This window comes from Mustela erminea, chromosome 1 (assembly GCF_009829155.1).
Source record: "Mustela erminea isolate mMusErm1 chromosome 1, mMusErm1.Pri, whole genome shotgun sequence".
In the NCBI taxonomy this organism is placed as follows: domain Eukaryota; kingdom Metazoa; phylum Chordata; class Mammalia; order Carnivora; family Mustelidae; genus Mustela; species Mustela erminea.
In genome coordinates, this window is record NC_045614.1 from 97771626 (window position 1) to 97798059 (window position 26434).

At 43.8% G+C, this 26434-nt stretch overlaps 1 protein-coding gene across 1 annotated transcript; it reads left to right on the forward strand.

Moving 5' to 3' along the window:
• Positions 1–748: 748 nt before the first annotated feature.
• On the forward strand, positions 749–23236 carry TRIM42 (tripartite motif containing 42). Its single transcript, XM_032334727.1, has 5 exons — positions 749–1268; positions 5097–5794; positions 9446–10269; positions 13479–13703; positions 23007–23236. Exons 1-5 carry the CDS (start codon positions 928–930, stop codon positions 23091–23093), a joined length of 2175 nt encoding a protein of 724 aa, XP_032190618.1. The 5' UTR covers positions 749–927; the 3' UTR covers positions 23094–23236.
• Positions 23237–26434: the final 3198 nt, after the last annotated feature.

Consider the following 26434-nt stretch of genomic DNA (forward strand, 5'->3'; position numbering starts at 1 on the left):
GATCATTCCCTGAACCGAAGGCAGATGCTGATGACTGAGCCTCCCAGGTGTCCCTGAGTTCCAGCCTCTTGATAAGAGACCATCAGGTGCATGGAGTGGGGAGGGAGTAAGAAAATTGAGCTTGAGCCTCAGCCAAACCCCACGATGCTACAGAAAAGCCAAGACATATTCAGAGTGACATATGCATGAAGCCTCATAAAAATCAGCAGTGGCTATGCAGCAATGGACAAACTCAATAACTACTGAAGGATGTGCCTTAGTGAACTCCTATCTTTTTTCCCTTTAATTCTTTCTCCAAATGGAGATTTCCCTAAATGTAGTATTGCCGTGATTTGTAAACATTGTGCTTTGTTCATCACATAAAGTGTTCAGTGAATGCAGAAAAGGCCCAAAGAGAGGAACATCAGGTCTGTCTACTTCCAATTAATCATACCCAGTTCTTTCAGCCCATGAAGACATACCCTGAAGTCACCTAGCTCAAGCTGCAGGGAAAGCATCATCAACGAGAAATAGCTTCTGAAATCCACCCCATAACCCAAAAGGTAATAAGTGACAACTAAACCTCCAGGATACTCTTTGCATTTACCCTCCTCTGGAGCTGATCCTATGGACGCATAGAGTGTCCATCAGCTCCCCACCCCATGCCACTACCCCGCACATCTCACCCACCCAGCATGGTGAGACATGGTGGGGAGACAGGGATTGTGACATAAGCAAATGGCCTCAGGCTGATATATGTCAATGTCAGCTCAGGAGCTTCCTAGTAGGGATGCCACCTGTGAAGCCCACATAACAGCCAACCTATTGCAACCTCCAAGCTGAGGGCCTCACTGGGGGAAGGAGGCACTCCCTCCCTAGGAGACCACAAGATTCTGAGAGAGAAGGTATCAAGAGCTCTAGACAGCTGGTGGCAATCATGTAGGTGCCATGGAGACTGCCATGTGTGTTTGCTCTCCATGTTGTACATGGCAGAGATGTTGTCCTCGATTATGCTCCTGTCTGTGCTGCAAGTTCCTCTTCACCTCAGAGCGGAACTGCACCTGCTTCCCCTGCCCTTACAAGGACGAGCGCAACTGCCAGTGCTGCCACTGCACCTGCTCCGAGAGCCCCAACTGCCACTGGTGCTGTTGCTCCTGGGCCAATGACCCCAACTGCAAGTGCTGCTGCACGGCCAGCAGCAACCTCCAGTGCTACTACTACGAGAGCCGCTGCTGCCGCAATGCCACCATCACATTCCACAAGGGCCGCCTCCGCAGCATCCGCACCTCGTGAGTGCCCAGAGCCCTGGGGTGCCCTCAGCTACCGAGGGCTCCCAAGGCCCCCTGCCCCACCATTTCTCTATCCGAACAAAGGAGGTCAAGAATTTTGTAGCAATCAAGCGTGTCCTAAACAGCCAATAGCCACATCTAGCCCGGAGTTCCAAATCCACTTCCCACCCACCATGTAACGAGCACTGCGCTCTCTCACCTGCTCTAGATAGGAGGACCGGATACTTAGTGCATAAGCCACCTGCCAGGCACTGCACGTGTGACCTCAGACAACCTTCACCCCACACCCACCACGCCAGTGAGAAACTGAGCCTTTGAAAGGTTAAGTTGCCCAGGATCACCTAACTAGTAAGATGCAGCTCGATTTTGAACCCAGACTCTGTGTCTTACCTTAAAAATGCTGTACTGCAAAGTGGAGAGTATAGCGTCTGCCATGATTTGGTGGGTATGGGGATTAATGCATGTGCTTTGTCATATATTATGTGATATAGAAATATAAGTTGTCCTTTTCCTCCCTCCTTTGAACTTTTGATACCTTAACACTTATTGGAAAAGTTAACAACTTCCACAGGCCACTTTTGACCCTTATGTCCTTATAGGTACCCCAGATGGCCATCAACTCCTGCCAGGCTTCTCTTTCTATCTGGAAATCATGCAGCTTGGGGTCTCAGTTACTTGCATGAAGCATTAACCTTCTGTGTCAAGTACTGCATGTCCTCCTCTTGTTCTGATGGAGGCGGTCCTTTTATGTCACATTTGAGGGGAGTCTGGAGTAGCAAAGGCGACTTCTTAGATGAGAAATGATCAAAGATCAGAACTATAAGATGGCAGCATTAGAGAGGCAGAAAATGAAAGGCAGATTTAAAGCTTTTCAAAGCTGGAAAAACAATTCTATAGCAAAGATTCAGTGAACTCAAGAGAAGAATAGGATCCATTTTGCAGTTCAGTACTTGATAGATGCTTAATAAATGTTACTCTCCATTCATGGATCTCTCGTGGTCTATGCATGAGTAGAGAAACCAGGGGTCTTGGATACAAGTCCAAAAGTTCTCAGGTGCAGAAAGCAGCATCCACACTCCTCTCTCTTGACTCAACTCTCCCATCTGCATATCAGCAATGGAGGGTCACTGACCACACTTCAACAGAGGAGGGATGAGTTTTGTGCTTTGGGAAGATGCCTTAGGTCAGTAGCTCCCAAATTTTGCTTCACATTAGAATCCCCTGGGGATCTTTATAAGGGTCCTGACTTCAGGGTATCACCTGGTCTGGGGTATCACCTGAGCATCAGAATTTTAAAAGCTTCCAGGTGATACTAAAGAACAGATGGCCTGGAGGGAATAGGAGGGAAGCTGGGAGACCTACCAGGTGACCCAGGTGGCTCTCAGGTACTAGAGAATAGGCCTAAATTGGAAGGAGGGGGCTGTACAAAATAGGAGAGACCCGATATCTTGGCAAGAAGGCAAGGCTGCTGGGTTTGGTGGCTAGCTGGGCATGGAACCATGGGCACTGAGTGCCTAGGACCAAGCCTGAGGCTTTCAGAGGATGGTCAGAGATGCTACTGCAAGTGTCAGGAGGTGGGCTGTGGGTACACTGAGGTTTATCTTCCAACTGCCCTCTCTCCTGGTTTCTGAATCACTGCCTCCCTGTTCCTCATTGCCATTTCCTGCTCAGCACCTTGCTCATTCAGTCCCACTCACGTCTCGTGCAACTCTTTCTGACTTTCTCATTTCTTTCTTACTTCCTTTTTCATCTCCACCCCAGATCCCTGGGCTACCTGTTTCTCAGCCCGGGTCTCTCTCTCTCTTCCCCCACCATCACCCTCCCTCCCTCCTTCTTCCTGATTTCTCATGCTGTCTCCCTTGATATTACACCAAGATTCTCAGAGTCCCACCTTCTTGAACTAGAGAAGTTCATCCAGCTACCATGTGTACGACTTACTGTACCTCCAGTGAGTCCATCCAGGGCCCAGCACGAGACTGAGAAAGCAGAGAGGGAATGGAGCTAAGGACATTGAGAACAGCAGGCCTAGGACCCAGCATCCAAATCCCTAAGAGATGAGCTTCCAAAGGGGCCTGAGTATCCACAAGAGGCACTCTCTGTCACCACAGGGCCAGTCCCCTCCAGTATGCTTGGGTAACAACTTTGACTACCTGGGCTCTAAGATATAGGTTCCTGGCTAAGGGATGGGAAAGTAGATAGGGGCATACAGGGACTCCAAGAAACCAGAAGCAGAGAATAATGCATCCACAATGTCAAGATCAAAACCCAAATATCACTAATGTGAACAGAAGAGAAGAGACAGGAATAGTCACAAATTGTGCATCTGCTTCCATTTCCATCCTCACAGCCAACTTACTTATTTTCAGAAACTGCTTTTGCCCTGATTATAGCCTCTTAGAACAAGCACTTGAATTTTATAAGTATGCTTTTACTTCATCCATGGTTCTTAGAATATATAAAATCAGCCTCAGCTATTAGACAAAGAAACAACACACACACAGTCACATGCATAACAGTAAAAGAGCACACTTCTCCTGGACTTGACCATGGTGGTCCTCCACTGTGAACGTTAGTGGATAGTACCAGAAGGGAGTGATTGAAGTGGCTACATCTATAGAGTCCTTACTAGGTACCAGCAGTTAAGCACTTTATTATGGATTACCTCATGGAGACTTTGTAAAATTCTCATGAAGGATGTAGGATTGTGAGCTTTGGGCTCTAGATAACAGAGGAGGAAACTGAGAATGGGAGAGGTAAAGAAACTCATCTCGAAAGTGCAGCTCTAAAGGCTGCACTCCACCATGACCAATCCGCCCCTAGAGCCTTACCTATCAGTCTGCTGATTGGAGCACACGGGTTTGAGGCTTGGCTCCAGGACAGAACTCCTGGTGTCCTGGGAAGGACACTTTACCCATCCATTTTAACACACAAAAATAATGATGATGTCAGTGCCTGCCAAGCAAACCTCACCAAGAACACAGCTGTAGGCAGACAAGATTGGATTTACTGAGTCATTGCTACAAGTGAGAACATACACCACGGTTAAGAGGGAAATGTCTCAGTATGAAGACCTCAGCAAGTTATTATGGGATTTAGCCTCATTTTAGATGAGGAAGTGGGGGTAGAGCTCCTAGTGGATATCTGGATAAAAATCTTGTCTGCAAGATGGGAGGTAGACAGGCTGCCTAACATTGCAACTGGTGAAAGAGCAGCACCCTCCCACTAAAAAGGATAGGCCAGGTTTGGTCATTTTTGTGGCCTGGACAATATTCTTGTTTTGCCAGCACTCAAACAGGATGAAGCAGTCTTCTGCTTTGCTCCATCACAGTTTCAGAATGGCTTTGTGGGGTGTTGTTATTCTGTGATATTACCGATGGGCATATCACTCAGCCAACATCACCCCAACCCCAAGGCCCCGCTAGCACTGCCAGGCCAGTCTCTTTTGTTTTCTCCTGCTCAAAAATCACAATGTGCGGTTGTCTTCTACCTACTCTGTTCCAGGGGCTGCTTTCAAGCTTTGTGGGTATTAAATGTAATTTTGATCCCCTCCAGAAACTATAATGTGACTACTAATTTTATAGCGAGGTAAAAGGCAGAGAGGGGTTAATTAACTGACCTGAGGTTACCAAGCTAAAAGAATAGCCTGGGCAGGTTTAGAACTGGGGAGCCCTGGCATGGAGCCCTGGCCTGGAGCCCATGCTCCCCGCCTTCACACTGGCCTGCCTCACAGTGACCCACCCCCCATCCCAGTTCTTTTAGGGGCAGGAAACGGGGTGAGCTCTGGAGCCTGCCTCCTAAAGCCCTCCCCACATCTGCTTCTCCTTCCAGCTCCAAGACTGCACTGCGCATCGGGAGCAGCGACACCCAGGTGGACGAAGTGAAAACAACGCCCCCAAACAGCAACCTGGTGGAACATCTCTCATGCCCCATGTGCAGCCGGCTGCGCCTGCACTCGTTCATGCTGCCCTGCAACCATAGCCTGTGTGAGAAGTGCCTGCGACAGCTGCAAAAGCACGCCGAGGTCACCGAGAACTTCTTCATCCTTATCTGCCCCGTGTGCAACCGCTCGCACTGCATGCCCTACAGCCACAAGATGCAGCTGCCTGAGAACTACCTGCGCGGGCGCCTCACCAAGCGCTACATGCAGCAGCATGGCTACCTCAAGTGGCGCTTCGACCGCTCCTCTGGGCCCATCGTCTGCCAGGTCTGCCGCAACCGGCGCATCGCCTACAAGCGCTGCATCACCTGTCGGCTCAACCTGTGTAATGACTGCCTCAAGACCTTCCACTCAGATGTGGCCATGCAGGACCACATCTTTGTCGACACCAGCACTGAGGACCAGGACGAGAAGATCTGTATCCACCACCCGTCCAGCCGCATCATTGAGTACTGCCGCCACGACAACGAGCTGCTCTGCACCTTCTGCAAGACAGCTTTCCACAATGGCCATGACACCATCAGCCTCATCGATGCCTGCTCCGAGAGGGCCGCTGCACTCTTCAGCGCCATCGCCAAGTTCAAAGCAGGTACTGGTCCCCTTCCCTCTCCTGCACAGTAACTCCTAGTTCAGGAACTCTTGGGTAAAAGGGTTCTGGGAAGCCTCGGGAGTCTTCCCCATCTAGTGGGGCAGCCCAAGCACTGAGAAACACTTTTCTAGGCTGCAAGGCACTGTGCCTAGTGTGCACACCTGGCAACCACCAGCAGCCTCCCTGTGCCTTGGTTTTTCTCATCTGTAAAACAGGCATAGTAATAGTAATTCCTTTGGGTGGTAGTGAGGACCAAATGGGTTACTTATGTGTAGCACGCAAAAAAGTATCTGCCACATAATTAGCACAGAAAGATTCTATAATCTTGATTATAATCTTCATGACCTTGGACCTCGGTTCCTCCTTTGGAAAGTGATAAATTTGATCTTCTAGTATCTGTGGTACGAGTATCTAGTATCTAAAGTGTTTTGTCCCTAGAGTTGGATGTCTTTGGTATTTTCCCAATTTGCAGAAGGAAAGAATTAAGTCAATGTTGAAGTCTCACTAGCGGGCACCTGGGTGGCTCAGTGGGTTAAAGCCTCTGCCTTCGGCTCAGGTCATGGTCCCAGGGTCCTGGGATCCAGGCCCGCATTGGGCTCCCTGCTCAGCAGGGAGCCCCCTTCCTCCTCTCTCTCGGACTGCCTCTCTGCCTACTTGTGATCTCTCTCTGTCAAATAAATAAATAAAATCTTTAAAAAAAAAAAAAGAAATCTCACTAGCATGCATATTTCAGGAATACCTCCATTACTCAGTTGCTGCTTCTAGGAACTATTGTTTATCAATTGATATTTAGTCTGTCTTAGAACCACCACCAGGGAAGTGTTTATATTAAAGAAATTCTATGGGAGCCACAATGCCAAGCAAATGGGTAGCCCCTTGGTTTCCTAGTAGGTTTTCTTAAGGTAGACTCACTGCCTGGGCATAGCTGCATTCTCTAGGGCCTCAGCATAGGGAAGGGGCTGCTGCCCACTGTCTGCTGTAACCACAGGAAGCCTAGGTTTTTAACACAGGAGAAACCCAAGATAGTTTTCTCAGAGTCCAGGGCACCTAGAAGTCAGACAATGGAATTCAATTCAATGTAAGGGGATACCAGTACAAATTCCAGGGAGCCCAGCAATTGGAAGGGGACAGGGATCCATTTATCCATTTATCCATTTATAGGTAGGTAAAGAATTTAGCTCTGTCCATCTTTGCTAAGGAAACCACCACCTCCCCCCCAGTTTTTTTAACCAGGGTTCAAACTTGCTCTTAAGAACTCAATTCACTGTTGGGGAAGGTGCCATAAATCTGCATTTTTTACAGATCTTCAGGTAATTCAAAAGCAGATGACCTGACAATACACTGAGAAACTCTGGGCCCTGGAGGGAAGATCAAGTTTGGGTCAATTGATTATATCTGTGGTGTTGACCCCAGCTGCACATGGGAACCCTCTGGGGAGCTTCGATAACAAGGACCAGCAACAGTGGGATCACCCAGGAGCCTGTTAGGCATGCAGCATCAGACTGCACCCATAGCAATTTCATGGGAATCTGCATTTTTAAAAAATATCCTCAGAAGATCCCTTGGACTAGATTCTAAATGCAGCTACAAACTGCCTTTTCTGGATTCCTGAGCCCTGACTCAGGCCAATTCAGAATCTCAGCAAGTGAGGCCAAGAATAGAGTTTTCTTTAAAGTTTCCCAGAAGATTCTGATGCTCACAGAGGGCTGAAAACCACTGTTGGAGCAACTAAGAACTTAGACTTTGGAGTCAGACAAATAGAATTAGAGATGGGCCTTGGTTTCTCCCATTTACTTGCTTTGTGACACTGAACCAAAACTTAATCTCTCTGAACCTTAGTTTTCTCATCTGTAAATGGGAACAATATCTTCCTCATAGGAAGATAAGTGTTATATATGATAATACAGGGATGTGACCCATAGTATGTGTATCATATAGATCTGGTCCATAATAAATGTTTAATAAGCAATAGCTACTTTTAAGTGTACTGCCTGAAAAAGTTGTTGATTTAACTGTGATCTAAGACCACCTCTTGCAAAGCTGCCATATTTATAAGACTGGGGGAAGGGTGTTTCTGGCCTCCTCTTTCTTTTTTCCTGGTGCTGCCTCTTTCCTCCTCATCTAAGGAATTTTTATCCTACCTCTCAGGACTTTACATAAACTTAATCCCTAATAAAACGAGGAATTCCCTGTGCAGGTGTCTTTGGCAGTCAGTGAGTAACTACTGAATAGTAAATAGGATAGTATTTATTGAATAGTCAAAGAAATTAATGAATAATGTGGAATTTCAACTGCCGTAAGCCGCAGTAGGGTTTGAGTCGGGGAGAGCAGGGAGCACTTCTCAGCACCTCCGCAATCACCCTGATTGTTTCCTGTTCAGCCCCCATCTGCAGTATGAGGGAGGAGGTGGGCAGAGGAAACAGCAGCTTCACAAAAGCGGCCAGAGAGTGTCATGTACCCCAAAGATGTTAGAAAATAGGGCAGACAGGCTTTCACTCAATAAATACCTCCCAAGCCCTTCTATATACCCCTTAGTCATAGTGATAACCAAGACAGCCACAGTCCCTGTTCTCATGGTCCAGCAGGACTCCTGGATTTCTCTTACTCAAATGCACATTATTATTACAGTGGCTACCACTGAGAGAGGTCTAGCTTACTGTGTACCAAGGACTATGTTAAGAACGAGTACAAAAATTCTGGGGCACCCTACTCCTGAGTAAAATTTGGTGAGAATTATAGCCCATCAATTCACTACAAAGTTGACCATTCAGGGGAGGATCTTACCTTTAGACTAGGCCACAGAAGGTTGACACATCTTCACATAGTTGTCACTGCCTGATGCCTAAATCCCTGTAAAGCCAAAACAGGTGCTCATTTCACAGAGATGCGCTACATACTTTCTTTCAGAGAATCCTCTATACTATAGTATTATTGAATTTATGAGTGCCTTGAGCATCGGTGCCCTCTCATATTCATATATGTATCCCTAGTACTTTGGAAGGCATATGACCTATAAGAGGTGTTTAGTAAATGTTTGTTGAATGACTGAGTGAATTTATAATCCAAAAACCACATAAGAGGATACAGGAGAAATTGGGGTTCTCCTTGAAGTGCAACAGTGGACTCTTTCTTGGAAGAAAATAGGGGGAAGGCAAGATAGAGAGCCCCGCTGATTTCCTACTGTTGTCTAGGGCTAGGTTTTTGGTGAATGAGGCAAGGCAGCATTTAGAAGAAGTCATCAAATTTTTAGTTCTTTTACACACGGAAAACTAGTCACTTTGTGACATCACCTCTTCTGAAGTCCCACATGCTGATAAGTGAAGTCTGGTAAAAACTCATATCAAGGATGGCCTTGAATTGTCAGTTTCGACCCAGGGCTACAGAGACTACTATAGCTCTAACTGTGCCGGGAAAGAAAGGCTATTATTCCTAAGGGAAGCATTAGACAAGGAGGCCAAGAGGGGATTCCTGAGGGAGGCCAGATGCACCTCATAAACCTGTTCTAGCCTATTTCAGTTCAACTATAAGTGCCTTCCCTCCCTCTCTGCCTGCTTCCATGGGGTCCACGGGAATTCGCTCAGTCTTCTACTGGCTTTGACATCTGGGGAGATGAAAATTTTAACCAAAGTAACTAACCTGGTTGTTTTACAGTCCGCTATGAGATTGATAATGACCTAATGGAGTTCAACATTTTAAAAAACAGCTTTAAGGCCGACAAGGAGATGAAGCGAAAAGAGATCCGAAATGGATTTCTCAAGCTGCGCAGCATTCTACAGGAGAAGGAGAAGTCTATCATGGAGCAGATAGAGAATCTGGAGGTGTCCAGGCAGAAGGAGATTGAAAAATATGTATATGTAACAACCATGAAAGTGAATGAAATGGATGGCCTGATTGCCTATTCTAAGGAAGCCCTAAAAGAGACAGGCCAGGTGGCGTTCCTGCAGTCGGCCAAAATTCTGGTGGACCAGATTGAAGATGGCATCCAGAGCACCTACAGGCCTGACCCACAGCTCCGGCTACACTCCTTGAACTGCATGCCCTTGGACTTTGCTGAGCTCTCCAGTGCCATTCACGAGCTCTTCCCCACAGGACCCAAGAAGGTATGCTCCTCAGGGGACTCCCTGCCCTCCCCCTATCCCATGCACTCAGAAATGATGATTGCCAGGAAGGTCACTTTCAGCACTCACAGCTTCGGCAACCAGCAGATATACCAACGAAGCTCCTCCTTGTTGTCCTTCAATGTCACCAACGGTGAGAAGGCCAAGATGGGTCTGGAAGCCTATGGGAGAGCCCAGTCTGCAGCACCCGCTAAACCCACAGATGGCCTCTATACCTACTGGAGTGCAGGGGCAGACAACCAGTCTGTGCAGAATAGCAGCAGCTTCCACAACTGGTACTCATTCAATGATGGTACTGTGAAGACCCCAGGCCCAATTGTAATTTACCAGACTCTGGTGTATCCTAGAGCTGCCAAGGTAAGAAAGGCTCTGGTCCCATGGGGAAGGCAGGGGAATGTGAGGTACAGAGTAGAGGTGGGTAGTCAGGAAAGGATGCACTTACCTCCTTGATCTCTAGGGTCCGGTCACTCTAATCTGTTCCTCTGGATTCTTCATGGTGAACCCATTGAAAGGGATAAGTTCCTAAAATCTTAAATACCTCAAGATTAGCTTAAACCAAACAATGTATTTAATTCATAGTCAAAAATACATCTGAAAGCTCCAACCCCATATCAAGGGCAACCCAATTTGGGAACCAAAGTAATTTGAAGAGACTGCTTGGAGGGTGTTATATTTCCCAGGGGAAATCCTGTAATAGTAGAGAGAACGCAGAAAATCAAATTAGAAATACAGGCTCCATTATCTATCAGCTGTGATTCCTCTAAATTACTACCTTTCCTAAAGAAAGGCTCCATACTCTCCATGGTTCAGAAAGAATGGAAGGGTAAGTCCCAATAGAATTCCGATTCTTATACCTGAGATTCAGGTTTCGGGGGTGTGAATCTCTCACAGAGCCCTACAACTGCTGTCATCTGACTTCAGGGAGCATGACTCCTCCTTGACTCTCTTGGCCTAACATGGACAAATGAACTTTCCTTTAACATTCCTTTCAAGGGTTGCTGGGGTGGCTCAGTGGGTTAAAGCCTCTGTCTTCCACTCAGGTCAAGATCTCAGGGTCCTGGGATCAAGGCCCGCATTGGGCTCTCTGCTCAGCATGGAGCCTGCCTCCCCCGGCCTCCCGTCTGCCTCTCTGCCTACTTGTGATTTCTGCCTGTCAAATAAATAAATAAAATCTTTAAAAACAAAACAAACAAAAAACACATTCCTTTCAAATCCAGTTGAACCTAAATTGAACGTTTATAGAATGTATTATTAAGGTTTAGGGAGAGAAACAGATTAACTTGCAATCAGATACTTTATTAGAGCAAACCTTGCCTCTCTTAGGGTTCCCTAAAGGAAAATCTCCCAGGCCAGCCTATGGCCTGCTTTCATGTGGCAGAACCCATATTTTGCCCCCATAATCTGAGAACACTCCCAAAAACTTTTAGCATCCTTGAAGTTGAAACCATTGATTCTGAAACATTAATGTGCCCCTGGAGGTCTTGTTAAAATGCAGATTCTGTTTCAATGGGTCTCAGAAGGCCCTGAGATTTTGTGTTTCTAACAACCTTCCAGGTGTTGCCATTGCTGCCAGTCTGCAAACCACACTTTAATATCAAAGGTCTAAAAACAAGAAAATGAAAGCCAGACGCTGACCAAGATTTACTTTGTTATTCTCCTGAGACATCATAATCTATGTCTTAGAGTCTATAATTGCCAGCAAGAATAACCCTACGTTGCAAAGTAGAATATACCTTCCCACAGGCTCTCAGACACAGCAAAGTATATCTGCCCTTCACAGAAGAGATGCCCGTAACTGAGCAGGTGAACCTTCATTTCTAAATGATCCTAGATCAGAAAGCCTGAAGTGTGTGTGACACTAGCTCAGTGATGGCCTTAGGTCTCTCCCTGCATCCTAGACTGTTTAGGAGATTGGCAGTTTCTTGCTCTGGAAAGGAAGAACTGGTGATGGTAGCTCCATACTTGGGCTTGGAAAACTGTCGTCACACCACATCACCAGTTAGTGGTCCCTAGATAAGCCCAAGAAAGGGACCTACACAGGAAAACCTAGTCAAGACACTGTCTGTCAAGAGAGGACACCTAAACCTGCTGCCAAATAGTGGTATTTGATGTGAAGATACCATTGATCCCCATTAGGATTATAGAATGGAGTTTACAGGGGAACCATAGTGCTCAGTAATGCCCAGATGAAATCTGTGTTGACTTCTCTCACAAATGATGGTTGAGAGTCCTCTTTAGGCTTTTGGCATAAAAACATTCTCAATGTTTGTCTTATAACTTGTCAATATGCATCTGAAAAATCCTAAGGAGTTTTTTTTTTTTCTAAAAACTCAATCTTATTTCTAGAAATCTTTCCCAGAGAAATGATTAAAATTTCAGATGAAGGTTCATGCCCTAAAAGTCTTCACTGCATCATTATTTATTAGAGTGTAAAGTTAGAAACAACCTAAATGTTCAACTTTAGAAGGATTAAATCACTTATGGGATAGTTATTAAAATGGTGCTTTTTAAAGTTTTTCATAAGATAGGGAAATATGTAAAATATAAAAAGTGAAAGAAAGTAGGAATCAAAGCAATATAACCCAAACTATATGTATCTCTGTGTGTATGTTTCAAAATTGGAAAGAAATTAATTATTAACTGAACTTCAGAATTATAAGTGATATTTATTTTCATCCTTTATATTTTTTCTGTATTTTCCAAGTCTTTTACAATGAGTATGTTAGTTTTGGTAATCAGGAAAAAAGTTAATTTTTATTGATGAATTATATAAATTTATAAAAGATTTTGAAAGTATAAATATAAAAAATAACTATATATAGTCATAAAAATCTATGCACTTATGAGTAATTATAATTTTATAAACATAACATTTGAATTTATTAAAACTTAAAGAATGCAATATCTATTTAGAAATAGAAGCAGTATAAAATATTTATATGCCAGGCACAAACTGCTAGTTGTTAGTATATCTCTTTGCAAACATTGATATTTCATGTTTTGAGTGTGAACATATATTCTTCATGACTTGGGTAAGTCTTTTCACCTCTCTGGTACTCTACTTCCTTGTGGGTAAAACAGAGGGATGGAATAGATACATTTTTCATCTTCTAGTAGTCTGTGGTTCTATTAGAATTTGCTAAATGTAACCTTCCTGAGCCTCAATTGTGAAGTGAGATAATAAAATCTTCCTTCCAGGATGTTGTGAAGACTAGGTGAGTTAGGCAATGTCAGACACAGAATCTGATGTATAGAAGGTGTTCGATAAATGGGAGCTACCTTACTTAGCTGTGTCAGGAGACCAGTGGTCATCGCCATTTGACTGATGGTAACAGAACCCAGAGGAGCATTCTTCTGTTCTTTAAATACATCACAAGCTTCAGGTCAGGCCCTATCAAGCAGCCTTTCAAGACTGTTGCACATAGCTAGGCCAAAACCCTCAGCAGCTGGAGGAGATGGGGTCAGCTTGAACTCACCTCACTGATAGTTAATGACACAAATCTTTATGGGAAAGAAAGCTGAATGGTGTATATTAGTATCACACACACATGTTCATTGCTTCGTAGGTTTACTGGACATGCCCAGCAGAAGACGTGGACTCCTTTGAGATGGAATTTTATGAACTCATTACTACTCCTCCTAATAATGTGCGGACAGAGCTTTGTGGGCAAATTCGGGATATAATGCAGCAGAGTCTGGAGCTGCACAACTTGACCCCCAACACTGAGTATCTGTTTAAAGTTAGAGCCATCAATGACAATGGTCCTGGGCAATGGAGTGACATCTGCAAGGTACTGTGCACATTTTTTCTAAGACACACTATCTTTACCAGCTCTGATGCAGCTCTGTTAGGATGATCACAAGATCACAGAACCTACTGTGTGGCTTCCCCCTCTAATCCCAGAAAACTTGTTAACTCAGGTGAAAGAGAAGGCTGCTGGCCTCAACCAACTTGGCAAATGAGGCCTGAAAATTGTTAGTTCAGTTAGATTAAAAAAACATTTGGGCCAGGCGGTCTTTTAGGATGTAGAGATTCAGAAGAAAGTAAGATATAATCCTTGCCTTCAAGGACCTCAAGGTCTATTAAACAGATAATTGTGGCATAAGAAGGACAAAAAAAGAGCTCATTATTAGCCCTGGTGGTGACTCAGAGCAATTGTACAGTACCAAATTCAACAAACATAAATACAGGACACATACAAAAAATAATTTTAGTATAAATGTGTCTCATGCAATATTCTGGACATAGCTATACTAAAAATTTTTATTTACTGTTTATCTGAAAGTCAAGGAATAGCCACTGAGCATGGTCTCCCAAAAGGAAGGGAGAGGATTATTCCTATCTTCTTTGTGATGTAAGGCTGACTCTTCTTTATATCCCCAGGGGATATACATTCATGACTATAATTTTACTGATACTCAAAGAAGAAAAGGAAGAAAAATATCAAGACTTCCCAGAGCTATCTTACTGTATAACCATGATGATGTTCTTTGGGATAAGATTAGTATGGCTTAATCGGGGATTCTTTAGAGGAAAGATAGTCCATTCATTTCAGCATTTGACAAGGGAAATTATGGTACAGAGTGGAGTCTCATGAGACCACTTCCAGCCCGGACATACATCTGATCCCCAAGGGACCTGACAAGGAACTGATTGCTTGTTCCTCTCCCTTCCTCTCTCTGTCTCTCTGTCTCTGTCTGTCCTCCCTCTGCCCACCCTTCTATGCCTGCTTCTGTCTGAATCTGTACCACTTTCAGCTAGTTTGTAGTATCTCCTCCCCTAAATTCAGCTTGCTTGTAGTTTTGAATTGTCTTGGCCCAACTTCTGGCCCAATTGTCTCAGCCCAGATTGTGTGTGACCAACACAATCTGACTAGCAATGCTCCCTTTGTCTCAGGTCCAATGTTTGCAAAAGAGAATCTGATTGGTTGCTACCTCAATCTGATTGGTTGGGGAAGCAGGGGGAGGGGCAGGATTATGCTGTTGGCCAGTATACCAGTAGTAAGTCTGCTGAAGGTGGAGGCTCTCTAGTCCCTCCGGACTGACTCTGGGGTCAGTACTCTCGTGCACTCCTTCCTGCTCCCACAGAGGTCAGACACTCCCCTGGGAAGGAAGTGGGATGAGAAAGTCAGTCATGCTTGCTGCTCCTCTTGCTCTACCCCCACCAGATCCCCTGTCAGGCAGGTGCCTCAGAGCCCAATACTGGTTGCCACCCTTCTCTCCCAAGCATGGAACACCCATAGCTGCTACCATAATTTGCAGTATGTCCTTTGGACTATGGATTTTTCCTTCCTCTAATTCCCACCGCTGTCTAATTTTTTAGGAATACCTCAAAAATGTCTTGCCCATGAAGGGCACTCAATGCTGTTACAATTTTTTTTTTTTCCCCTGTATCTCCTGTCATTTTTCCATGCTAGGGTCAAGGACAGGGGTTGAGAGACTGAAATGTGTTGGCCCTTTTTAGGTAGATGTTTTGTCCTTCATCTTGAGCTCCAAACCCTGAAAATAAACTGCATGTCTAACTCATCTCTCTTTCTCCCACAATGCTTACCACAGCACTGTGCGTATCGCAGGTTCTTAATGGTTATTGAATGAATACATGACTGAAAATGTGACCAAACAAATGAATATATGAATGAATGTCTAAATTAAAGAGTGAAGAAATAAAATTAATAATTACAAAGTACCATAAGAAGCCTGAAAGCTAAGTGTTTTATGCAATCAGTCAAGAAATAACATTCCCCCTAAAATTGTGTTTATGCGATTAATTTGTACTCCCTATATGGGAAAGAAACTCATTCCAGTTTCTTTGCTTTTTAACACAATTTCTAAATGAGCAGAGCACTAATTAATGAGGTTTTCTGGAAGCTTCATTTTTATCTGACTCGCAAAGCTGCAATATAGATTTTTCCTTCAGAAGTAATTTTTCCTCCCTCTTTGTGATTATATTAGCATTCTAGGGGAAACACTGGCTTCCTTAACATTTGTCATGATTTGCATAAGTAAAGGCTTCAATAGCAAATGAAAATAAGATGGTGTGTTTGAATGACATTTATAAAGCTTCATAAAAGTAATGACTTCAGTTCTTTCCTATAAAATCGAAATACTTTTCCTTTGGCACTGGTTCTATGCAGGTATTCCTGAAAGGTTTCATTTAAAATGCTGTAATGAGGTAGCCGAATCATTTCTTATCCAAAATACAATATTTCCATCATCTGTACTTTTGAAAAGGAAGTGAAATAACACCTTTCATATTTGATTTTCATAGTCTGTGACTTGCTGATTTTAAGGGATTTTATTGGAAGTATAATACATGAAGCATGAAAATTAACTTGAATGCTTTTTAAAGGTCCCATTTATTGAAGGCTGACTCGATGTCAGACCCTGTCTATTATCACTGATCTACCAACCACTGGAGGTGGGGAGTTATTGCCTCTATTTTACAGATAAGGAAACTGAGTCTCAGGAAGGAAAGTGTCTGCCCTCATGTAAATTGAAGGAGGAGTTGAATGGGAACCTAGGTTTCATCCAAGCTGGAGTTCTTTGTCCTCTGCTCCACAGTCAGATTCAGCTAAGTCTGGGCTGGGGGGCCCCACCCTGGGGACAAGGCATCCCAGGCTGGGAGAATGTTGTTGTCCAAGCCAACAACAGTAAGAATGGGATTTTTTTTTTTTTTTTTTTTTTGAGAGGCGAGATTGGGCATTGCTTGTCCTGGTGTGCCCAGCCCCAGCTCCACTAGGCTATAAGCCCCAGGATGGCAGGTGTCCTGCTGGTCTTTCTCACTCCTCTTGGCCCACAGCCCTCTACCTCTAACATCCAAGAGCCTAACTGATAGTTTTGAAGGAATGGAGAAATGTATTTTTTAAACAAGTCATGTATCTTTTAGCCTGTTTCTCCTCCTGCTCTTCCTCTGGTCCCCAGGGTCCCTCCTGACCACCACCCCCATTTCATTTCTGAAAAGAGCCTCTTTACTATGTCTCCCTCTGACTTCAAATCTCTGCTAACTTCCAGGAAGACTTCCCGTGACAAATCAAACTTTCCATCTATGCATTGGTTTCCTATTACCACTGTAACAAATCAGCAGCTTAAACTATGCATATTTACCTATTATCTTATATTGGAGATGAGAGCTCCAAAATGGGTGTCACTGAGTAAAATCAAGCTGTGAGCAAGGCTGTATTTCTTCTGGAGACTCTGGAAGTCTATTGTCTTGTGTTTTCTAGCTGCTAGCAGCTGCCCACATTCCTGGGCTCATGGCCCCTTCCTGCATTTTCCAAACCAGAAACATCAGGCTGAGTCCTTCTCACACACACACACACACACACACACACACACACACACACACACACTTCTCACACCTTCTCACACTTCCTGGCTCTCTTCCGCCCCTCTCTTCCAACTCGAAGAACTCATAATTACACTGGACCCACTTGATGATTCAGTATATTCTCTGTCTTAAAACCAGCTGACGAGGAAACTTAATTCCCCTTTGCTGTGTAACATAACATGTTCCCAGGTTCCCGCGATCATGATGTGGGCCTCTTTGGGGACCATTACTCTGTCTGTCACAGTCTGTAAACCAGATGTCCCCTGTTATATCAAAGTTGGAAGTAAAAATTCAGGCCCAACAATTGTCACAAACTGCTACTGTTCAGGGGCTTTCCTGATAGCTCTTTAGGAAATGCTCCCACCCTTGCCCCCAGTCATCCTCTCAAATTCCTTCTCCATCTGTACTGGGAGTCACCCCTGGTGTGTCTCCCATGTGCTCAGGAGCCCTGCCAGCTGCTACAAGTTGGTACAGTGCTGCTCCCTTCCTGCTCAGGCTGGAACTCCAAGCACAGAGCCAGGCTGCCCAGCCTTCTGGGGATCTTACTTTGTGGTTTTACCTCAGTACCTACATCAGACCTTCTGTCTAGGCTGATAGCCGCATCTTCAGGAGGTGGGGTTTCAGGCCAGTCAAAGGGATCAACACTATCCCACTCTCAGAAATAACTGCCCCAAACCTACCACACACCACACACATACTCATAGTGGCTTCCTGCCCTGAAATGAAATAAAAATGGGCTTGCGCTATCTCCTTAGAATTGGTTCTTTGCCACGAGCTCCTCAATCTTCATGCAAATGGAACCCTATTAGTCTCTCCCTACTTGCTCAGCAGATAGACTTGAGCCCTGGAGTGAGGATAATTTAGGTCAAGCCAGACCTATTATTTTTAACCTCATACACAGAGGGTTCAGTTAATCATACACTTCAGTTCATGATCCATTTTCAACATTGGTTTATGCAAGGCCCTTTTCTTGTCTCTGTATGTATTCTTTTTTGTGGCCATTCCTTCCCAGACATCCATTCCAACACAGTTTATGTGGATCTTGTTGCTTTTATCAGTTCTTACATGGTGTGCACTCTTTTGAATGTGTTGGTAATTTGCACAAACAGTATTGGGCCACAAAGCTTACTTTGTTTCTCACCTCTTCTCCATGAATGCTGGATTTTTATGCTCTAGTCCTGTCGTTATGCACACTCAGCCCCATATTCCTGATGCTGCCTTCTTTGGGCACCACATTCCTGTCAACTCTGTCAGGATGGACACTCAGGTGACCTCCTATAGTGCTGCAGTGAAGAGCCTTTTCCCCAACACTTTGTGGGCAGGATGGAGGTGTGAGAATTTCTCTGGAACATTGTATTTGTTGGCTAGGGCTGCCTTACCAGAATGCTACAAATTTGGTTGGCTTAAACAATAGAAATGTATTTTCTCACAGTTCTGGAAGCCAGAAATCCCAAATCATATTGTTGGCCGGTCTGGTTTTCTCAGAGACCTCTCTCCTTGGCTTGCAGACACCTGCCTTTTTCCTGTGTCCTCACATGGCCTTTTCTCTGTGTAGAACACCTCTAGCAGGTCTCTGAGTATCCAAATTTCCTACTTTTATAAGGACACCAGTCCTTTTATAAGAATCAGGGCCCTCCCTAATGACCCCATTTCAACTTAATCTCTTCTTTAAAGGTCCTCTCTACATCAAAAACAAATGATGTGCTGTATGGTGACTAACACAACATAATAAATAAATAAATAAATAAATAAATAAATAAATAAATAAAGGTCCTCCCTCCAAATACTGTTTACCCTTGCACAACACAGGTTTGAACTGTGTGGGTCCACTTATACACTGATTTTTTACTGTGCAGGACGTATTTTCCCTTCCTTATGATGTCTTAATAACATTTTCTTTGCTCTATCTTTATTATAAGAATATAGTATATAATAAATATTAAAAATATATGTCAGTTGACCTTTTATGTTATCAGTAAGGCTTCTGGTCAGCAGTAGGCTACTAGTAGTTAAGTTTTGGGGCACTAAAAAGTTATACATGGATTTTCAACTGTGCAGGGGGTCACTACCCTTAACCCCTGCATAGTTCAAAGGTCAACTGTAGAGGCACATGCTGGAGTACTAGGGATAGGGCTTCAGTGTATAAATTTTGGGAGGACACAATTCAGCCCTTATCAGATATATACTATGAGTGAAATTGCTGGGTGGTAGAGTACGTGCATACTTGATGTCAGTACATGCATGTATGGGTCCATAGGGAATGAACAAGGACCCTCATAACCTAGGGCCCAAATTCATTGTGGGCACGATCCAGCTTTCTACTATTTTGCTAATCCAATAGGCACAAAGTGCTATCTCCTTATTGTTTGAAATTTCATTTCATATACTTGTTAGTTTTCAGGACTTCCTCTTCTGTAAATAGCCTGAAAAATATCCTTTGCCCATTTTTCAATTGCATTTTTCGTTTCCTAGGTGATTTGCAGGGTGTCCCGATATAGTCCAGATAATGGTTTTAGACATTGTTAATATCTTCTCCATTCTGACATTTGTCTATTAACTTTGCTCACAGTGTATTTCATGAAACAGCAGAAAATTTCCATTTTGATATGATCAAACTCATCAATTATTTTTCCTTCTGGTTTGACCTTTTGAAGTTTTGTTTAAGAAAGTCCTTCCATAGGCTTAGATCACAAAGATAATCTCCCACATAATTCCTTTATTAACTTCAGTTTTATCTGGCAAATTTAGAGCTTTCATCCATCCAGAGCTCATCCGTGTAGTGCTGCATAGGGATGCACTACTTTTGACCATCTAGTGAGCCACTTTTCCCAATAGCATCCACCAAGCAATATCTTCTTCATTCGTATATGGTAAAGGTATCACTACCATCTTACATTAAAGTGACATATATGTAGGGGTCTGTTTCTGAGCTCTCTACAGCCTCCTGTAGGTATATTTGTCTGTTTCTATATCAATACCACACTGGTTTATTGTTTAACCTCAGCTTTGTGCTCTGACTTGATGAACTGCTAAGGTAAGTCTGCCCATTACCCTTCTTTCTTAAGGTTTATTTAAATAATCATAAAAACTTGTTCCTTCATATAAATTTTGGAGTAAGTAAATTGAATTCCTGAAAAAAAAAGAAAGAAAAAAAAGACAAATATCCAGAACAGAATTTGATTAAGAAGGCATTGAATCTCTAAATTAATTTGGAGTCATTTGATATTTTTGTAATAGGTCTGACATTTATTCAAATCATCTTCAATGTGCTTCACTTGGGCTTTTAAATTCTTCTCATAGAGGTGTTATATGTTCCTGGTTAAACTAAATAGTTTACAGACTTTTATAGATATTATGAATATTATCTTATATTTGATTATATTTTCTAATGTATTGCTGGTTTAAATAAAAACTACTGGTGTTTAGGCATTAATCTTGATTCCAGAAATCTTTTTAAAAAGATTTTATTTGTTTATTTGAGATAGAGATAGAGTGAGTGAGAAAGAGAGCATGAGGGGTCAGGGGCAGAGGGAGAAGGAGAAGCAGTCTTCCTACTGACAGGGAGCCTGATGTGGGACTCTATCCCAAGACCCTGGGATCATGAGCCAGGCCAAAAGCAGATGCTTAATTGACTAAGCTTCCCAGGTGTCCCAGATTCCAGCAATCTTGATAAACTTCTTTATTATTCTGAGAGTTTATCAGCTGATTTTGCTTGTTTTTCTAGGCTATGACCTATCATTTATGAATAATGATAGTTATAGCTTTATCTTACAATCCTTGAACATCTATGCCTTTTCTTTCCCTATACTTTTGGCTAGGGGCATGAGTCCTAAAGAAAATACAAAATGAAATACTTGGTATCTTTGTCTTATTCCTGATCTTAATGCTTCTCCATTGAACTGTGATGATTTTGTATTTAGCTTTGGTAGTATAATTCTCATTAAGGAAATTTCTTTCTACTTCTAAATTTCTGAGAGCTGTACAATCTTATGCCTTTTTTGTATTGAGACAATCATATGACTCTTCTCCTTTAGGCCTTAATGAAATGAATTACACTGATTCTCCGATGTTAAGCTTGACTTGCGTTCATAGAATAAACCCTGTGTGCTCATGATGTGATTATTTAACATATTTGGTTTTAGTTAGCTCATATTTTATTTTGAATTATTGTACCTATGGTCATAAGTGAACTGGACCTATAATATTTTGCTTATATTGTTTTTATCTGGCTTCAGAAACAATAGTTTATTAGCTTATAAAATGAGGTAGGCAACTTTTGCTCTTTTCCTGTTTTCTTAACAACTCTTTCCTCAAAGTTTGTTAGAATTCATTTGGAAAACCGTCCGAGCATTTGGGCAGGGAAGAGGATGTCAACTACCATTTCAAATTCTTTAGTATCTCAAGGTCTGTTCTCTATTTCTTTTGTCCTGTTTCATCTGATCCCTTTGTTCATAAACCTGCCCCAATCCTCACTGCCCCACTCACACACCACACATGATCTTTCTCTCTGGAGACCCTGACTACTTTATAGCAGAATTCAAATCCCCTATGTTTTATGAGTCAATTCCCAACCCCACCACAACCCTGTTATCCCTTCATTATCACCCCTGATAGTGTGATGTGTCTATCTTACACTATATCCACTATCTTTACCAAAGCTGTCTCTCTGCATTATCTCCATCTTTATCCAGCGATGGGCAACCTAGTGTTATGCATGTAATATGATCTTTACCTTGTATGAAGCCCTGTTTTCTTTAAAATTAAAAAAATTTGGTAAAAGTAAACAGCATAATGATAATAACTGTCCATTTCTTTTTTTGCCCTTTCCTTTTGAATGCAAATATAAAAAGCTAAAAGCTTTGCATATAGGGACATTGTACAAACACCACTCTTCACCACCCAAACTGTATCCCTACCCCATCTGCCCTGTGAGTCCTGATCTATCTAGATAGAGCCCACTGATCCAGTGGGTTATCCCTCTTCCCTGGATCTCAGCCTCACTTCCTAAATGCCTCTACAGTAAATGTGTACTTGGAAGGAACAGGAATGCTGCCAGACCAGAAGCCTGGAGAAACCCAGCACTTTCAAGGTAAAGCAGGGAGAGCCACATGTAGGCTGAGTTGGTTAGATCTGTAGGACACTTGCACAGCACAGTCTGCTCTTTCCAGATAGCTCTGACAGTTCATGGCAATCAAAGACAGTGTGAAGCATCAAAGAGAGGCAATTGGCAGATTTACAAATTGTGGTTCTATTCACCTTTCATCCACTTCTCTGAGAACCTTCTCTTTACCTTAACCAGTGATAGGGTTACAGAGATGAAAGACTTATCATCACCCCTACAACAGAGTCAAGTCGTTCAGTCTGTTAAGAGTCTGAATTAATGGAATTTACAAATTATAACAGCTATGACAGAAGGAATTTCCAGGGGCTGAGGGGACACCCTGGAGGGCTGCTCCATGAAGAAGCCCACCTGAAGTCACAGCACTCAGTTAAATGCAGTGCCTTAAAGGAAGTAGAAACTGGTCTCCAAAATCCCAGTCTCACCACATATTAAGAGTATGACTTTAGAAAAATGAAAGGCTACCTGGTCCTCCTAAGCCTCAGTGTCCTCATTCATACAAGGGGGTCAGCGGCACCTGCTTCATGTGGCCATCATGAGGAGTTAATGAGATAATGTGTGAGGGTCTGGTACGTGGTACTGGCCGTGCTCCTGGAAGCTACTATTTTCCCTGTGGCTGGTGTCATGGCTCTTTGCTTCTCATTGCAGGTAGTAACCCCAGATGGGCGTGGGAAGAACCGAGCTAAGTGGGGTCTGCTGAAGAACATCCAGACTGCCCTCCAGAAGCGCTTCTGAGCCCTCTACGAGCAGGCAGCAACCTCAGCGATGCACACCCCCCCAACACACACATATTTTTCTTACCACATTCTTCAGTGAGGTTGCAGATGATGTTCCCAGGACCTCTGAGTCTTCTAAGACCTAATAAAAGGAAAAGCCTGATGTCATGGCTCACTGTTTGTTCACTATTTTGGAACCAAGACGTAAAAATTCAACGACTCTGTACACCTCCATTAGCTCAGGACTAAGCCTAGGCTTAGAATTCTGTGATGTTTTATATATGGCAGCCACAGGCCTCTGGGTAGTAAAAAGGGCACCCTCTTTGCAGTCAGGCCCTCTGGGTGAGCATCCTGACCCAAATCTAACTAGCTTTTGGTGTTTGGGCAAGTCACTGATTGAGGGGGAGCTCCTTACCTCACCATGTAGTCTATTTCAACAGTAAGCTGCCGATGTTGTTAGAATGCTCTCCCAACTACAGAGCCTGAACTTGCCTTCCCATAGCTTTATCCCATGGTCTGAGGTCTGCCTCTGAGCCATAAAGAATGAGAGCATTCCCTCCTCTCTACACTCCTGCTGGTCCCTACAACAAAGGAGGAACAGTGGAATACCTGGTTGGAGGCTCCTCTATGGTCCTTTGAAGCAAGGCAGGAAAGAATGACAGAGTCACAGGACAGCTCCAGCTTCATCACAGAACCTGACCTGGCCCTTCAGACAATAGGAAGCCCCAAGGGTTTCTGGCCTAACAAGGCCCATCTTCCTGGAATGACCTTCTTCTGAGCCCTACCCCATTTCTGCCAGGAAAACACCACCAGTTCTTAAGACACAGTTCAACCACTTCTTGGAAACCTTTGCTGATTCCTTAGGTCAGGATGACAGCTCCCTCCTCCCCTGGATGCTCACTAAGTACAAATTTTCCTCCCCCGGCTCCCATCCCCCACAGAAACATCTATTCCAGCCCTTGAAACTCAGGTGCTCGCATCTGTCCCCAGTCTGTAGGGCAGAGATGGGATCTCATTCATTCGGTCCTCAGTGCCTGGTTTGATGTTGCTCATACCGCACATCAGTACTGGGGTGGGACAGAGTACTGCCGGGAAGCCATGCACAGAATGACCCTCCTCTGAATGTCCCCACATATCAGTCTGCATGCCAAGGCTCTACACAGGGAAGTGGAAGTGGGCATGGAAAGAGGCAGTCACTACTCACCACCTTCTCTAATCCCATCCTTTTCATGAGTTACCCTGCTGATAGCTCTAGCTTCACCCTAGAGCCACTGCTTTACCACACTTTATTTTGTCCTGAGCCTCAACGTCAAAGCCAGGGAGGGCCTCTTCCCGTGAGAAGTCCCCACTGAGGATCTTCTAATAATGTGAGATGAAGTTGAGCAGATTCTGCCCCGCTTCCCAACAGTATTACAAGAAGAAATCCCCCAGGGAGCTTCGTTATGATCCTATTACTGTAAATGATGGCTTGAATCCACCATCGGATTTGGTATTACCATATAATCATTTCTGTAAAAGGCTTCAGAATCATCATTAGCACAGGGAGCAAATTAAATGACATGCCAGTAGGGATTTTACTACTGATAAACTAAAATGAAATTAAACTAACAAAAAGAGAGTGGTATGAATATTGCATTACAATGATCACACCTACACACAGCGCAAGTGTGGCCAGAATCAGATAAGCCGCAGCACCCTGATTCTGCCTCTCTGGAGAACACAAGCCTTACCTTCAGTGACCACAGCAGTTGGCTGCATTCTCTGGGGCCCACCTAACCAGTAGGATTCTATCAAACGCAAGACATGATTGGCATTGGACCCCCTGCACATCATGCGGCATGCCCCCCACCCAGGGTCCTTCCCAAGGTATAAAAAGGGAAGCAAGGATCTGGTTTTAACACTAGCTCTTCACTAACTGGCTGTGTGACCTTGAGGAAGTCCCTCTCGCACTCGGGGCGTCAGCTTCCTCATCTATCCAATGATCTGGTTTGATGTGCCATTTTATAGATGATCTTTAATGAAATGAGAATAATGCTCCTCTCTCTGGCTCTCAGGATTGTCCTCAGTTTCAAATAAGCAGTATAGCTGACAGCATGATACCAAGTGGAAAATGCTGTTAAAGAGGATGAGGTTTTTTTTTTTTTAAGATTTTATTTATTTATCAGATAGAGATCACAAGTAGGCAGAGAAGCAGGCAGAGAGAGAGAGGAAGGGAAGCAGGCTCCCTGCTGAGCAGAGAGCCCAATTCAGGGCTCGATCCCAGGACCCTGGAATCATGATTTGAACTAAAGGCAGAGACTTTAACCCACTGAGCCACCCAGGTGCCCCAAAGAGGATGAGTTTTTATAAGATGCAAATATGTATGCTCACCGTGGTACACATACATAAATGTATATATGCCAAATGTAAGCAAGAAATTCACAAGTACATGCCACTGTGTTGAGCCATAGTCTCTCTGTATGTCTACATATTCCAACACCTCTATCCATCTTTCTTCAGTGAAGCTTCTATGGCTACAGGAACAGATAATGAGTGGCCACGTCTACTCTAAAACAGCTTGCAGCGTGTTGGCAGAGTCTCTAGCTAAGTAAATAGTGATTTATGTACACCTCTCCTTTTCTCCCTCTTTTCCCTTTCTTTTCTTTTTCTCTCTCTTTTTTTTTTTTAAGATTTTATTTATTTATTTGACAGAGAGAAATCACAAGTAGACAGAGAGGCAGGCAGAGAGAGAGAGAGGGAAGCAGGCTCCCTGTTGAGCAGCGAGCCCGATGCGGGACTCGATCCCAGGACCCTGAGATCATGACCTGAGCCGAAGGCAGAGGCTTAACCCACTGAGCCACCCAGGCGTCCCTTTTTTTCTCTTTTGATGTCCACTCTAGATTCATTCATTCATTTAGCACCTCTGTAAAGAGGGTGCAATGGACTGAATGTTTGCACCCTTCCTCCCAAATTCATATGTTGAAATGTTCATCCCAAGATGATCCTATTTGGAGGTGGGGCCTCAGGAAGTGATCCGGTCATGAGGGTGGAGCCCTTGTGAATTGGATTAGTGCCCTTACAAGAAGAAGCCAGAGAACTGGCTCTCTCTCTCTCTCTCTATCACATGAGGATATAAGAAGCCAGCAGTCTGCAGCCCAGAAGAGGGCCCTCCCTGGATCCTGACCATGCTGATTTTAGACTTCCAGCCTCCAGAACTGTGAAAAAGAAATTTCTGTTGTTTATGAGACACTCAGTCTGTAACACTTTGTTACAGCCACCCTCACAGATCAAGACAAAGGGTGTCAGTGAAGGGCTCCTGAGGAGGCGAATTTAAAGCTGTTTCCTTAAGAATTGGGAAGAGCCAGCCATGTGACGAGCAGA

Coding starts and splice junctions, on each gene's coding strand:
- TRIM42 (XM_032334727.1), top strand. CDS start 928: ATGGAGACTGCCATGTGTGTTTGCTCTCCATGTTGTACATGGCAGAGA. Junction 5,795..9,445: donor CATCGCCAAGTTCAAAGCAG/GTACTGGTCCCC, acceptor GTTGTTTTACAG/TCCGCTATGAGATTGATAAT. Junction 13,704..23,006: donor AATGGAGTGACATCTGCAAG/GTACTGTGCACA, acceptor TTCTCATTGCAG/GTAGTAACCCCAGATGGGCG.